The 16,794-nt window shown below is 40.2% G+C and overlaps 1 protein-coding gene across 1 annotated transcript in view; it reads right to left on the bottom strand.

Annotated features, from left to right (window-relative positions):
* Nucleotides 1-415: 415 nt before the first annotated feature.
* Nucleotides 416-16,794, bottom strand: part of LOC132666683 (uncharacterized) — a 47,094-nt gene continuing 30,715 nt past the window's right edge. The window contains exon 3 of the mRNA XM_081795697.1: nucleotides 416-533. Coding sequence (XP_081651823.1) covers nucleotides 435-533 — 99 coding nt within the window. The 3' untranslated portion in view covers nucleotides 416-434. The remainder of the gene's footprint in view (nucleotides 534-16,794) is intronic.

Genomic DNA, 16,794 nt, shown 5'->3' with positions numbered 1-16,794 from the left:
CCGTATCCCACGCGATCCTCACGATTCCGATAGATAATGCTCGTGCTTCCCATTGTGTATGCAAAACACTGTTACAGTTTATAGCCTTGTGGCCCAGAGAGGTTAGGTAGCTCTCTGTAGGTCACACAGATTCTGGCATCAGGATTCTGTGACTGAGGTCTGTGCTCTTTCTCTGATCAAAAAAAAGCTCAAGAACAAATGCAGGAGAACTTTGGTTCTAGGAAAGTAGCCAAAACCCAGTAAATTGCCATGATATCTTTTTTGCAGGTTCTCAGAGAATTCTTATAGATAACAGTTTTCTAAAACTGGGAACCATTTTTAACAATATCACTGAGTATAGCTACATTGGGGGGAAAGAAACCAGAATATTAAGCATTTTCAGAGTGAGGTAACAAATGTCAGGATAACGTTAGGGCCGTGCATGCTTTCTCAGCTCAAACTTGCCTGGCTTCGCCCGTGAGGGGAAGAGATATCCGGTCACATTCTGCTAGAGGTTTGTCAACATTTCCTGGTAAAACGGCAGCATGTCTAACCTAGTTTTAAAACAGAAATAAAGAAAAGAGTTGGTTTGGAATACAGACTGCAAAAGAATATGTATGCTTTCATCCGCATTTACACAGAGATTTTTAAAATGTTTACTTGTAATATGATTAGTGTTTGAAAAGATTTATCTCGTATAAAAATAGTTTTAAAGTTGTAAAAAAAATGTTTTAAATAAATAAGAGGCTGTGAGAACCATCTAGCATTTACAACATTGTTAAGTACTGATTGAAGTGTCGCTTCAGTAATGCTTTTAAAATGTCCTGCATAAACTAGTGCCCTTATATGTCTCCATAAACAGTTTCAGTATGTGTTCTTGGCTCTTAACAAAGATGAATACTTCGAACGAGGGATTGGTATTAGCATTTCTTCAGCAAATGGTAAAAATTCATTATGACCTTCTCGCTTAATCTATCCCTACATAATCTACTTTGCATTTGGACCCAAGAAAATGATGTAAGAATTTCCATAGGGGGAGGGGGGCTGGTGGCATTTTATTTTAAGTCAGATAGATTTTTCCATATATGAACTGCTACCCTTCCTGAATATAAAAATTAATAGCAAACACATTCTTTAAAACTTTACAGTTTTAAAACACATATCATCTATATGCAAATATATAGAGGGCATTAATATTTTCTTTTTTTTCCCTCAAATTCAATTCTCATATTCTTTGATTTGTATTTGTTCCCACTCAGAATACCTAAGATTCTAAAATGTTGGCATTCTGAAACACAGCCATTAGGAGAGTTGTTACATATTTAATTTCATGCTCCACTCAGCATAAAGCAGTTGGGGGACTACGGACCAAAGCAAATTAAGTGGCTTCTTAGATAATTTCCTGCTTAATTGAAAGCAGGTAGCTTTTTAAAAGTAATAATTGGCATTTGTTTCAAATGATTGTAAGGTTATTTCTTTTTTTAATACATGGTCGTAGGATAACTAGTTCAAGCACAGTGGGTTGGGAGGTCCCCCCAGAATATAAGGGACATGGATGTGACTTGGTGCTGACAGCAAATAACTGGGACACCCCATGGAGATGCGTGGATCCGGGGACATGGGGCAGAGTGGAGGAAAAAATACACACACACACACACACACACACACACACGAATTTCCTTTCTATCATTCTGCTTAACTCTTAGCACTGGTTTAATGTTAGCAAGTGGTCTATGATGAGGCTGGTGTCCCAGTTCATATCTACAGATGGCTGTTCCTCATTACAGTATGAAACTGGCCATCGGCTGTGATATACTCTCACTTCTGGAGACACAGTGCTAGCAGTGAATGTGAGCGTGCCAATGTGGAAAACACAAAAGGAACTGATTTGACGTAAATGCCTACATAGCGAATGTACTATGGAGTCCTGTTTTGTCAGGAGTCAAATTTTCAGACGTTTTTAAATGTATTGGATCTGTTAAAGAGCTGTTAAAATTAGAGAAAAGAGTAAGTGCTTTCTTGTTGCCTAGATCTGACAGAAAAACAGAGAGAGAACGAAAGAGAGACAGGGACAGAGTCAGTCACAGAGAGCAAAAGGGACTCTTCAGAACCAAACATTTTAAAACACTCAAGGGAAAAATATACACGGAATTTTTATATTCATCAATTGCCATGGTGATTCATGCAATGAATAGCGAACATCGGTGCCCCAGAGCTACAGGATAAGGGCTGAGAGATGCACTTTGGGTATGTGCTGAAACTTTAATGTGGCCTGCAGTCTCTTCAGGCCCCGATTCTATTGTCTGTGGTACTTTAGATCACTGTGCATAGTCAGGCTGCCCTTAGAACCACCGACTAGGCAGTTAGAGTGCAATGTCAATTTCTTTTTTAAATACTTGCAACCATCCTGAGTACTGAGTGCTTAGCTTCCCATTTTTGTGGCATTCCCAGGAATGTTTTTGAGTCATTTATAAGTCAAAGGAAGGAAGGAAGCGGAGAAGGAAGGAAGGGAGGGAGTAAGAGAAGGAAGGAGGGAAGGAGGTAGAGAAGAAGTGAGGGAGAAAGAAAGGGAGGGAAAGTTGCCAGCAGAGGAGGCTTGAGTGAGTCATGAGGGACGTCCAGCAGCTACTCTAGTCTTCTGCCTTCCCGGCATAGAGTAAAACTCCACTTCCCAACCTACGTGAAGTTGAGCAGGGTAATGTGACATCCTTTGGCTTTTAGAAGATGACTCCGTTGATAATAAACTTTCAGAGCCAGTGTAGGAATACCTGCTTCCCCACTTGTTAGCGGCCTAGCAACAGACAACTCTCCAGATGGAAGAGGCTCCATCAGCCTTACTCAGACTTGGAAGAAAATGACTCAGGGCAATGTCTTCAGCCAACCCACAATGGACATGCAGCAGAAGCCAGAGAGAAACCTGTAGATTTTGCTCTATAGATTTTCCTATATATTTTACTCTAACGTATTCTTCCTATAGATTTTACTCTAACATATTCTTCATCCTAACTAACACAGGAAGAGCTCCACTTGCAGCAGTGATTACCCTAAAATTTAAAGGAAGAAGCAAAAACACAGACAATATGAGAGGATATGATGTTCTAGAAAGCATATGAAATGGAAAATTTCAAATACCGGCAATAACTGGTCTAGACACTAAGGACAAGACTAACGCTTCCATCAGGTATCCCGTAACGTACGCGGATGGTCAGGGGGTATGAGTTTTGAAAGTGCAGAGGTGATTTTACCTCCTCACTGACCTATTTTGGCCTCCTTCCAACATTACTTCCCTTAGTGTTCAATGTAATTTGTGAGGAGTTCCTAGTTGCTTGTTGCCGAAAATGATGACACCGGAGTTTCTGGCTTTGGTATCTGAATTAATGGGGGTGCTATTTAATGAGACAGAGAACACAAATGAGAGGTAGAATCTGGACATGTTGAAGTTGAAAAGCCAGTGACACACCCAAAGGGAGACATCCATGGATAATCAGAGATCCATTGCATGAGTCTAGAGCTTCAGAGAGAGATTTGAGCTCAAGATATAAATTGGAATCTTTCAGCTTTTTCATACCACTTTGAACTGGACAAGATTATCCAGGGTCAGTACCCACGGGAAGAGGAGGGTGGAGCTTCAAATGACACCAATATTTAAGGAATAGGGAAAGAAAAGGAACTCACCAATATTTAAGGAATAGGGAAAGAAAAGGAACTCTCAAAAGAAAATGGCAAAGTGAAGTAGGGAGAATTGTTGCTTAATGAAACTTCCAGGCCCTTAACCTCTAAGTGTTTGCCCAGTTCTTTAATTCCTGCTATGATTTTGCTTCCTTCCTTATTCAGTTAGACCACAGTCATTTTTACCTCTTTTTTGCAAGGTCAATTGTCATTCTTATTGACTTACACTGCTACCCTGTATACCTTCTGCCCTAGATCAATTAAAAAAAAAAAAAAAATCCACATTTCTATTTTTACAATGATATCTTCCCCAGAACTATTTTTTCTGACTATAACTGAGTCTAAGGTTAAAAGGCTTCCAGGGTAAGCCCTCTGACACAAGTACTCAGCCCAAATATTTAGCTTCCGTAATCACTATATACCAGTGCTACACTGAGCGTGGCCATGGGAAGAAAGAGCTAATATTTAAACATATATTATTTGTTGGTCTTGCTCTGTGATATATCTTTTACATGTTTAATCTTGAAAATACCATGAATTAGTTTTTATTGACTTTTAAAAAGATAAGAACCTCACCAAAATTCTGATTATAATACAGCGTCTCTGATCCAAAAGTCTAAGCCTGCAACTGGGCTCAGCTGCCTTCCAAAGAATAAGATGTTGTTCTCTTCTTGAAAGTATTTCCAATGCTGGCCAAGAGAAAATCCACTTATGTTAGAATTATTTGAAAATAGTCCCAAACCTAACAGAAATAGAAACCAAGACCCTGCCATAACCTACAATGTCAAACAGATAGAGGTTCTCAACTCTGACTATACTTTTTTAGAATCATCCAGGCTGCTTTTACAAAACATTGGGTCTTCTGTTTCCAGAAGGATGGACTAGACACACTTTTCTGTATTCCTCCCCTAAGTAAAACTACAAGCTCTAGACATTATGCAAAAAAACAAACATAAGAAGACTGAAGACAAAGTGGAGAGAAATAGGTAAACAAGCTCGGGAACTAGGCATCTGAGGAACAATACACAGTGCATTCCCTGGGCTTTCTTCTTGCCTCCAGTATCCCCGATGAGGTGCTGGGGAGGCAGCAATCCGGAAATGCCAGAAAGCACAGACCAAAAAAAGCCTCAACAAAAGCCTGCTCTCTCTAGACAAAGGACAAGGGGGTATTGTAGCCAGACAGAAAATGCTTAGACAGTAATGGCCTTACTGCAAATACCACAGAGAAAACTATGGCTCCATCCCTACCTCCATCAGCGAAAAAGTGAGTGGGAGCCTAGACTTCTACCCTTGCCATGTACCCCAACAGACTCACTTGAGTGGTATCAGAGAAGGAAAGTAGAACACTGAGACTCTCATCCCCACAAGGCAATAAGGGGACCCCCCCCAATGGTGTCCATTGGACCATGGGAGGAGCCTGGACCTGCCCACCACTCAGAAGTAAAAAAGTGTTCCTTCCTTCCCCACGGGAGAGTGTCAAGAAGGCTTACTGGAAAGTCAGGACTTTCACCACCACCCAGTAACAAGACCACCCCCACTTCACAATGTCAGCAGGGGCCACGTGGGGAACAGTAATGAAGCTGTCATGCCTCACGGAGTCCTGGTGGGGAGCCACTTCCTTGCCGGTGTCAAGAGAGGCATGGACTTCCACCCCTACCAGGCAGCAATAAGGCAGCACCTTTCTCCCTCTCCCCCCACCCTTCCTTTCCTTTCAGATCTGTGTTAGAGGCCTTCTAACACAGAAGTTCTAAGTAAGATCCGGAGTCTCAACATAACATCCCTAACATCCAAGTTTCAATAGAAGATCACTCTTCGTAACAAGAGTCAAAAAAATCTTAACTTGAATGAGAGAAGAAAATCGATAGACACCAACACTTCAATGACAAAGATATCAAGATTATCAGCCACAGAGTTTGAAGCAGCCATCATAAAAATGTTTTAATAAGCAACTACAAACATGCTTGAAACAAATAAAAAATTAGGAAGTCTCAGCACAGAAAACAAAGATATAAAAAGGACCCAAAAGGGTATTATAGAATTGGAAAATACAATAACAAACAAAACAAAACAAAACAAAACAAAAAACCAATGGGTGAATGGGGGGATAAAACAACGAATCAGTGATCTTGAACATAATAATACAAGTTACGCATTCTGGAAGAGAGAGAAAATAGGTTTTTCAAAAATGAGCTGAGCCTCAGAGACTGGTAGTACAACAACATTAGACATCTAATATTCAAATCCTTGGAGATCAGGAAGGAGAAAGAGGATGGGGTTGAAGACGTATTTAAAAAAATTAATGGCTGAAAAATCCCCAAATGTGGCAAAAGGCAGTAACCAACAGATTCATGAAGGTAAGTGAAAACAAGAGGGATAAACAAGCGGGATAACGAAATCCACAAGTCTCCTTGCAGTCGAACTTCTGAAAACTAAAGAAAAAATAATAAATCTCTAAAGTGGCAAGGAAAAAGCAGCATCTTATTTATAGGGGGAAAAACTATCACCAACGTGACAGCAGACTTCTCACCCAAAACCATGGAGGCCAGAAGGAAGTGGTACAATATTTTTCTAGTCTGGAAAAAAGAACTGTCAAGCCCAGAATTCTATATCCACCAAAAATATCTTCCAGGGATGGAGGGTAAATCCAGGCATTCTCAAATGAAGGTATACTAAGATAATTTGCCACAAGAGACATACCCTAAAAGAACAGCTAAAGAATTTTCTAAACACAAAGGAAATGATAAGAGAAGGAATCTTAAAATATCATGAAGCAAAGCAACAGAAATAATAAAAATATGGATAAGTGCATTAGGTTTTCTTTTTCCTCTTCAGTTTTTTTAATAATGTTTGACTATTGAGACAAAAATGATAACACTATCTTAGGAGGTTCTAAATGTATACAGGAAATACTTAAGAAATTATATTGTAAGTGAAGGAAAGTGAAGGGGTATAAAAGAAAAAATTTCAACATATCACTTGAGTTGGTAAATTGCTATTATCAGTAGACTGTGTTAAGTTATGTATATATAATGAAATCCTAGAGCAACCACTAAAAATGCCATACAAAGAGACACTCAAAAACACAATAGACAATCAAAAGGGCATTTTTAAGGTTTGAGTATTCTGCAGGAAAGCAAGAAAAAGAAAGAAGATAAATGAAAAAGAGAACAAATGTAAAATAAAAATAAGATTGCAGACTTGTCATGTCAATAATGAAATTTAATGTAAATGGTCTAAATATACCAACTAAGGAAGCAAGACTAACAGAATGGACAAAAAATAAGGAGATGACCCAACAATATGCTGTTTACAAGAAGCTCACTTCAAATACTGATACAGGGGCACCTGGGTGGCTCAGTCAGTTAAGCATCTGACTCTTGATTTTGGCTCAGGTCATGATCTCATGGTTCATGTGTTTAAGCCCCACATCAGCCTCTGCACAATGCAGAGCCTGATTGGGATTCTCTCTCTCTCTCCCTCTCTCTCTCTACCTCTCCCCTGCTCATGCTCTCCCTTTCAAAATAAGTAAATAAACTTAAAAGAAAAAACCAAATATACTCATGAAGGTAGGATGAAAGTAAAAGGATGGAAAAAGATAGCCCATGCACTCATTCAGCAAAAAAGAATTTTAAAAAAGGCTACATTAACATTAGAAAACTAGACTTCAAAGCAAGAAAAATTGTAAGGGACAGAGGGGGACAGGACATCACATAATAATAAAAGGGTTGATTTACCAAGAAGACATAGTGATTCTAAATGTTATGCACCAAATAACAGAGCTGCAGTGAACAAAAACTGATATAACACATGGATCAAATCCTGGACTTGGAAACAAGCCTCAGGGGATTTAAAAGAATTAAATCACATAGAATATGTCCTCTTATAATAATGAAGTCAAACTAGGCATCAGCCACAGAAAGATAACAGGAAAATAAACAAGCACTTGGAAACTAAAGAGCACCCTTATAAGTAACCCAAAAGTCAAAGAAGAAGCCTCAATGAAAATTAAAAAAATACAATGAACTGAATGAAAGTGAAACTTACGGGATGCAACAAAAACAGCATTGAGAGGAAAATTTATAGTACTGAAAACATATTAGAAAGCAGGAAAATTCTCAAACAAAAATCCAAAATTACATCTCAAGAACCTAAAAAAGAAAGAGTAAAGTAAACCCAAAGTAACAGAGGAAAGAAATAATAATGATATGAGTAGAAATCCATGAAACTAAAAACAGAAAAAGAGAGAAAATTAGTGAAACAAAACATTGTTCTTTGGAAAAAAACAATAAAATTGACAAATATCCGGCAAGACTATCAAAGAAAAGAAAAAGACACAAATTAATAATATTAGGAATGAAACAGAAATATCTGATATCACTACATATCCTTCAGACATCAAAAGAACAGCAAGAGAATACTACACACATAAATTTGACAACTTAGATAACATAAACCAGTTCCTAAAAAAGCATCACCAATCCCACCCCCATAATATAAAATAGATATTATGAATAGCATTATACCTAGTAAGGAAACTGGATGTGTTATTTTCAAATTCCAGAAAAAGAAATCTCCACGTTCAGATTGTACCAAACATTTTATACCAAATATTTAAAAAAAGAATTAGCACCAATTACTACGCACTTTCTTCCCTAAAATAGAAAAGATAGAACACTTTCCAATTAATTTTGGGAAGCCAATATTCTACTGATACTAAAGCTATATATAGTCTATATACTAAAGCAAATATAGTCAAGAAAGAAAGAGAAAGAAAGAAAGAAAGAGGGAGAGAGAGGGAAGGAGAGGGAGAGAGAGGGAGGGAAGGAGGGTGGGAGGGAGGAAGGAAGGAAGGAAGGAAGGAAAGAAGGAAGGAAAGAAGGAAGGAAGGAAGGGAAGGAAAGGAAGAAAGGAAGTAAGAAGAAAGAAAAGAAAAGAAAAGAAAAGAAAAGAAAAGAAAAGAAAAGAAAGAGGAAAAAAACTATACACTAATATCCCTCAGGAATATAAATGCAGCAATCCTTGACAAAATATTAGCAAATGGATTTTACCACTATGTCAGCTCAGAATTATATACTGTGACCTAGTGGTATTTATTCCTGGCATACAAGAATGGTTCAACATTTGTATATCAATCAATATAATCTACCATATTTATAGGCTAAAAAAGAAAAATCACAAATCCTATCAACTGATGCACAAAAAGTTCTTGACAAAATTCAATATCAATTCATGATGAAAACTCTCAGAAAACCAGGAATAAGGGGAACTTCCTCAAATTGATTTTTAAAACTTAAAAAATAAATAAACTTATAACTATCACCATACTTAATGATGAAAGATTGAAGGCCTTCCCTCTAAGATCAGGAATTAAGGAAGGATGTCCCATTTCACTATTGCTACTCAATATAGTATTGGAAGTTCTAACCCATGAGGCAAGAAAAGGAAATAAAACAAAGAACTAAAACTCCCTACATGACATGATACTCTATGTAAAACAATCCCAAGGAATCCAAAACAAACCAACAAACCAACAAAAAACCTCCCAGAACAAATAAGTGAGTACAGCAAAGTCATAGAATACAAGATCAACATACAAAAATCAAGTCAATCTCTACACAGAAGCAGTGAGCACATGCAAACAGAAATTAAAAATCCTTAACATTTGCAATTGCACAATACATAGGTGTAAATCTAATAGACATGTTCAGAGCTTGTATGCTGAAAACTACAAAATGCTAATGGAGGAAATCAAACAGGATCTGAATAAGTGGAGACACATACTGTGTTCATAAAGTGAGAGAGCTCACATAGTAAAGATGTCAATTCTTCCCAAATTGATGTATAGTTTTAATACAATACCTATCAAAATCCAGGCAAGATTTATTGCAGATATACATAAGATTATTCCAAACTTTTTATAGAAAGGGAATAGAACTAGAATAGCCACACACACACACACACACACACACACACACGTGGCTATATATATATATATATATGGCCATATATATATATATATATATATATGGCTATATATACACACACACATATATATATATATATATACACACACATATATACCCACATGGGTATTCTCTCTATATATATGCATCTCTCTATGTATATATGCATTTATTTATATAAATAATGCATGTATATACACAAAGGGAATTTATACACATAGCCACAGTTGTTAAGATAGTGTGGTACTTATGGAGAGATAGACATACTGATCAATAGAACAAAACAGAAAAGCCCAAAATAGACCCCCCCATAAAGACTACCAACTGATTTTTTGCAAAGGTGCTCAAAGCAGTACAATGAAGGAATAATAGTCTTTCAATAAATTGGATATTCATAGGCAAAACGTGAACTTCTATCTAAACTTCACACCTTACATGAAAATTAACTTAAAATGGATCATGAACTCACATGTAAAATGTAAAACTGTAACACTTTTAAAAGAAAACATAGGAGAAAGTCTTCAGGATTTAGCATTTGGTGGAAAGTTCTTAGACTAGACAACAAAAGCATGATCCATAAAAGGAAAAATCAAAAGATCAGATCTCATCAAAATTAAAGACTTTGCTCTCCAAAAGATCTCTTTAAGAGGATGAAAAGACTAAGACAAACTACTTGCAAACCACATGTCTGCTGAAGGACTCACATCTAGAAATTATGAAGAACTCTCAAAACAATAGCAACAAAACAAACAATCCGATGAGAACATGGGCAAAAGACATGAAGAGACATTTCATTGAAGAGAATATGTGAATGGCAAGTAATGACACAAAAAGATGTTCAACATCACTAATCACTGGGGAAATGCAAATTAATAACACCACAGTAAAAGATCAGTACACACCTATCAGAATAGTTGAACTACAAAATGCTGACAGGATGGGAGAAACTGATTCTCTCGTGCATTGCTGCCAGGAAAGTAAAATAGTACAGCATTCCTGGAAAATAGTTTGGCAGATTCTTAAAAACTAAACATATACTCACTATATGAGCCAGCAATCACACTCCTGGGCACTTATCCCAGAGAAATGAAAACTTACATCCACACAAAAACCTGTACGTACAAAAATGTTCACGGCAGCATTATTTGTAACAGTCGCCAAGAAGGAAACAACCACACTGTCCCACAATAGATGAATAATTAGTGTGGTACATCCCTATGATGGAATACATCTCAGTAATAAAAAGGAATAAACTGTTACTATGTGCATCAACTTGTATGGATATCTCAAGGGAATGATGCTGAACGCGGAAGAAAATCTCAGGTCACACGCTTCTAAGAATCAATTTATGTACATTCTCAAAATGACAATCGAGATGGAGACCACATTCGTGGTTGCCAGGGGTTAGGGAATGGTGTGAAGAGGAAGGAACCTATAAAGGCATTACAGGAGGAAGAACTTTGTGGTGTTGGAATAGTTCTGTCTTGATTGTGCTTCAATCACAATCAAGTTACAGAAATCTACAGGTGATGAGATGACGTAGAATTACAGGAACACTTTACAACAATGTCAATTTCCTGATTTTTATTATAGATACATCCAATGTAAGAAAAGGTATATAAAATGTACCAGGGGTGGAAATAAAGTGAAAGATATATGAGACCTCTCTATACCACCTCTAGCCAAGGGTATTTTTTCAAAGGTCACGGGGTAATTCTAAAGTGTGGCTAGGCAGCTAACGCGATTATTGAAATGACATACCTGAGTAGCACACCTACAAGTCTAGTGGAGGAGAAGGAGAAAACTAAACATGCAATCTATTTTAAGTCTCCTGAGCTTCCCGCCGCCCGCCCCGCGCCCCCCCCCCCCCCCAATGTGGAAACCTGGCATTTAGGTGAAGCCAAATAATATGGATGGGATAATCCAGCCATCCAGCCATTATGTTATAGACTATTTCATACAAAAAATGCCAAGCCCAATAGATTGTTCTTTGGATTCTAAAGCATTTGGTATCAATGTTATAATTTTAAAATGTTAAGGAGCAATTACAATCACATTTAAATATGCAGCAATTTTAGAAAATTAATGTTTCACTGAGTCCTCATTTTTGATAGGTAACAAAATGAGCTCAAGACTTAAAAAAAAATACTTTTAACAAACTGCTGACTGTTATCAGCAGTAACCCTGAGAAACATCGGAAAAGGAAGCATTCCTATCTTTACCATGAATTCTAATACATCAGTTATTTTTATTAATAACGCTCAACCACTGCCTGGCAGTCTCTCTGTATTGAACTGTTTGGGAAGTGCGCTGAAGACATAGAATCCAAGGATTATTATGAGCCCATAAATGACAACATGACCAAGTAGAGGCCTTGGGCGGTTATTAAGCATTCCTTAGCACCATCATCCAAAGATAGTCACTGTGCGTGTATTCAGCTAGGCAGGAGATTTAAAGGTTTTAGGGATGAGTCCTCTGCCTTCAAAGCGTTTAAAATCTGTTTGAGGACTGGACTAAATACATAAACTTAAACAAGAAAGCAAAGAAGGATCTCCTGAAATCTGAACCAATAGAAAGTAGAAAGGCCCAAAGTGCTTGTTTTCGCTGGAAGTATTTTTGTAAGAGGTGGGAAGGGAGTTTGTATCTTCGGGGCTCATGCATCCTGTAGATGAGCCCTTCAACAATGCAGATTTAGCCTATCCATGGGAGGACTGCCCTTAGTTCTCACTTGTGGACTTAATCCAGAAATGCAGCTGTTTTGAAGCAAGAGGTTTGGAAAAAAGAAAAATGAAATGAGGCATGAGGAATCACCTCCACCCTACTCCAGTCCACAGTTGTGTTCTCCCCCCCCCCCCCCCCTTCCTTCAGGGTTTGAAGATTTCTGGATGGGGGTAGGGGGTGAGGAGGGGGGTGGGTCGCTTGCTAAACTATTTGCCTTACTCCAAAAGCACCAATCTCTTCCATGCCTTCTAGCTCCTCCTCCTCCTCATTCTCTCTCCCTGGCTCTCTCCAAATTGGACCCTCACATACTCCCCATTCTAATTTACAGAACTTCAACTTACCAGATTTTTTTTTTTTTTTTTTCTGTTCTGGAAAGATTTATCCATTTGGAAGAGTTCAATTCCCAACTTTAAGTTCCTGTCATGAAGTCCGATTTAAAAGCAAAATAAGAACCATCGCGTTTTAACAGGGCACAGTGCAAATTCTTTTAAAGAAAGCTGTTGTGTGATGGTGGGAGGTAATCAGCACCTACTCAGACATTCTTCTCTAAGACAGCAGAGGTTTATCATTTTCGTTATTGTGGCCATGAATTTTTCCTCCTTTGCTTTATGCCTTTTGGCAGGAGACTCCGACTCTGCAGGTGTTAGCGCTGCAAGGGCCGAACCCAACCGCCAGTAGGTCTGCCGAGCCTAGCATGGGATGTTGCCCAGCAAAACACAGAGCCCAGGGAGACCGAGACGGAGGAAGGGCGCCTGCAAAGCGCGCTTCGGAGGAGACTGGGACCTGAGCCCTAGAAAACTAGAGCGAGTGCATTTCCCGGCAGGGGGAACCCGCAGGAGCCAGAAAAAGAAGAGAGAGGGAGAGAGAGAAAGGAAAAAAAAGAAAGAAACCCACCCCCGCGCTCTTCAGCCCAGCGCGAGCAGCGAGCGCGCGGGCTGGCTGGGCTGCTCCAGCTGGAAGTCATTGTGCCGGCTGGCGTCTGCGTTGTCAGGACGACCGCCCGGCCGGCGCCAGCGGAGGGGGGAGGCGGGCTCGGTGAATGGGTGACGTCACGCGGCCGGCGCCAGGCAGTCTGGGCGGCGGAGCCAATGAATCAGCTGTCGGGGGGGGGCGGGGGGGAGGCGGCGCGGCGCGCGGGCGGAGATGCAGGAATGCGCCGCGAGCCGCGCGGCCTGGGCGGGCGGGAGGCGCCTGCGCCCCGCCCCGCCCCTCCCTGGGCGGCCCGCGCGGCCGCGTCTCGCCCTACCCGCGCTCCCCTCGCCTCGCGCCCGGTCTGCGGCTCGGCCCCTGCCCTCCGCCCACGGGCGCGCGCCCTGCGGGGACCCCCCGCGAGCTGGGCCTGGCGCGATCAGGCCGCATCTTCTGTTTTCCGCTCGTTGGGACTGTGCCACTCACTCCTGACAAAGGGAAAACCCACTGAAACTCGCCCTTGCCGAGGAGGCATTCTTTGAAAGTGTTGATGAGATAATTCACCGTGGCCTTACTCTGTGCCCTGCCTTGTGCTGCTATCACAGGAAAGGAATCAGGGGTTCGGAACAGCTCGCAATTGCGCAGGGAAGGAAAGAAATGTAACGAATTCATGATTCAGGCTTGGAGCCCACTGCCTTTTCTTGCACTGCTCCGTTGTGCCTTACTACACAGTGCCTTTGAGGGTCTAGGAGGCAAATGCCTGCCTCCAAAGGGCTCCAGTTTCTTCAGTGCTTCTGCGTTTTGTTTTTCCTCTGTCTTGCTGTCCGCTAGACGGTGACCAACAGAAGGCCGAGTACTGAGTCATGGTCATTGCTGCATCCCAATGTTTAGCGCCCTCAGATGCAGGGTAAGGACTCTAAATTGTGATGGATCATCTACAGTGCGAGAGCAAATGATCTTCGAGTAAAGGCTGGAGTAAAATGAATACCCCTGAATATTTAAACATCCATGTTTACTGATTGGTTTTTGGCAATGTCCAGGATTGAGCATGAATTGTTACTGAAACTGGAAAACTGGAGAGTGTGCCCGAGCATTCCAGAAGATGTTCATTTGCCCTCCATGCTGCAGCCTTTTCTCGCCCTGGGTCCCCCATTTCTTCCTCTGTAAAAGAGGTACACCCTGTGAGATGTTCTCTTAAGATCTTTAAAGTTCCATGAGCCTATCATTGTATTTGCCAACCTTTAAAATTACATTTTGAGTTCACTGTTCCTTTAATTGCATTTGGTAAACACCATGAGTACCCCTTTCATTCAACAAACAGTTCAAGGTGAACTGCTATGTGAATAGTAAGTACTAGAAATTTTAGTTGTACGTGTTTTTTAAATTAGAAGATAGGGGTGGCCTGGGTGGCTCAGTCGGTTAAGCGTCTCATTTGGGCTGAGGTCAAGATCTCCAATTCTTGAGTTGGAGCCCTGCATCAGGCTCTGTGCTGACAGCTCAGAGCCTGGAGCCTCCTTCACGTTCTGTGTCTCCCTCTCTCTGCTCCTCCCCTGCTCATGCTTTGTCTCTCTCTCTCTCTCTCTCTCTCTCAAAAATAAACATTAAAAAAAACCTTTTTAATAAAAAAGTTAGAAGATAGAATCCCTGAACTGAACACTTTCTTCCACAAGTAAGAAATAAACTAGAAAACAAAAGAAGATGCTAATGCACTGTTATAGACCAGTGTATCTCCAAGTTACACGTGCATTGAGTCACCTGGCATGTGTTGAGGCCTGGGATTCTGGATGTAGAACTAGCACCCACGTGATGCTGGCCCACGGACCATACCTTGAGTAAAGAGGGTCTAGACTCACCAAGTGCCAAGGAAATCCTACAGTCAGAATATGATGGAGGTAAACTGGTGTCATTTCCCAAAAACTTCAAGGTGAACTTGAGCCAGGTGACTGAGGACGTGGCAGGGTGAGGGGAATGAAAATATGTTCAGGAGAACAAAACAGCATAAAAAAAACAACATCATTGGAGGGGAAAAGAGCATGAATTAAGTAAGGCAGTGGAGATGATTCTAGTTAACTTCAGTTAAGAAATATTTGGGGGAACCACAAAAGATGAGATTGGTTCATTACTAGTGGGGTGGGTAGTATGACAAGGAAGCAGGGAACTTAAACTTTCAGAGCTGAAATGAACCTTACGAGTTATGAGTCCCAACAATTTGGTGTAGATGAGGAAGCTCAGCAACAAGATGATTTCACTCGGTGATGGTAGAATTTGGGGTGGAAGCCAACCTAAGAAATTTAGATCACATACATTCTGTAGACAGCCAAGTCCTTGACAGAAGGAAAACCATTTGTACTGTTGGCCAAGGTGGAAATGTGAAGGTAGAATGAAAGCAAGAGAGGTAGACCAATAGGAAATAATTTAATAGTCCAAGCATGGGTTTTTGGATAAAGTCTGGGCTAGGGAGATGAGGAAATCAAGGCAAAGGTGTAATCTGAAAAGTTTTGTTTGTACATAAATTATAGGGGCTGGAGCTAGCCCATTAAGTCATTCCTATAAGAGAACTCCCTCCATCCTTCTCCATTCTAATGCAATGTTTTTCAACCCTGACCCCACATCAGCATCACACCAGGAGCTTTAAAAAAAAAAGGGTAGGGAATGCCTGGGCTCCACCCCACATAAACATTTTGTGATTCTGAACTGGAGCCCTGGCATCCGTATTCTTAAAAACTCCCCAGATGATTATAACGTGCAGCCCGGTGCCGAGAATCACTACTCACAGATAGTCACCCGCTCATTTCATAGGCTTCTTTTCTGTCCCTGAACATTTCCCCGGGTGTTAACTATTAACCTGGCACTAGATCATTTTTAATACGTGGTGTGTCGTGTGGTGGGTTTGGATGGTTTATGAAATATTGTCCTTTACCACTCAGTAACTGTCGTGACGTAGCTGTGAGCATATCCTGATACTTCTCATTGGCCAGAAAAGGAAAAGTGATTTGGCACATGATTGCGTGGAAACTGACAGAGCCAGTTTACGAACCTATATGGTACCATAGTATGGCAATGTGTTACCTTGCGGCCAGCTTAGGTGATTTTACCTTTGCTTTAATAGTCTACGTTAACCAGCTCTGTAGGATCAGAGCTGATGGAAGAGGTTAAGTATTTAAAATCACTACTTGGACTCTTAGAACTTGCGAGTCTTCTCTCAAAAGCGATTTTAGTTTTTGCCGAAAAAAAAATATCATGAAAGTGAGATGTTCTTGTGGCTTTTTCCTTGATGACCAACTTAACTTTTAAACCTTCACTGACTCATTTATTCCTCTAAAATTAATTGAGCACATACTATGTGTCAGGTACTCGTTCAGGCATGAGGATGCCAAGAGAAGGAAAAGCATTTTCTCTGCCCTCAAAGAGGAATAGATACGCACGGCTATTGTATTTATTCCGTTTGGACACGTAATAGGTACTTGACTTTTTAACATGGTCTTACAGTTCCATTTTGTGGGTACTTTAAATTGTTTAATTTTTTTTTTTTTTTAAGAGAGAGAAGCAGACT

The sequence above is a fragment of the Panthera onca genome, chromosome B2, assembly GCF_046562875.1.
Source record: "Panthera onca isolate mPanOnc1 chromosome B2, mPanOnc1 haplotype 2, whole genome shotgun sequence".
Classification (NCBI taxonomy): Eukaryota; Metazoa; Chordata; class Mammalia; order Carnivora; family Felidae; genus Panthera; species Panthera onca.
This window is presented reverse-complemented; position numbering and strand designations above follow the sequence as displayed.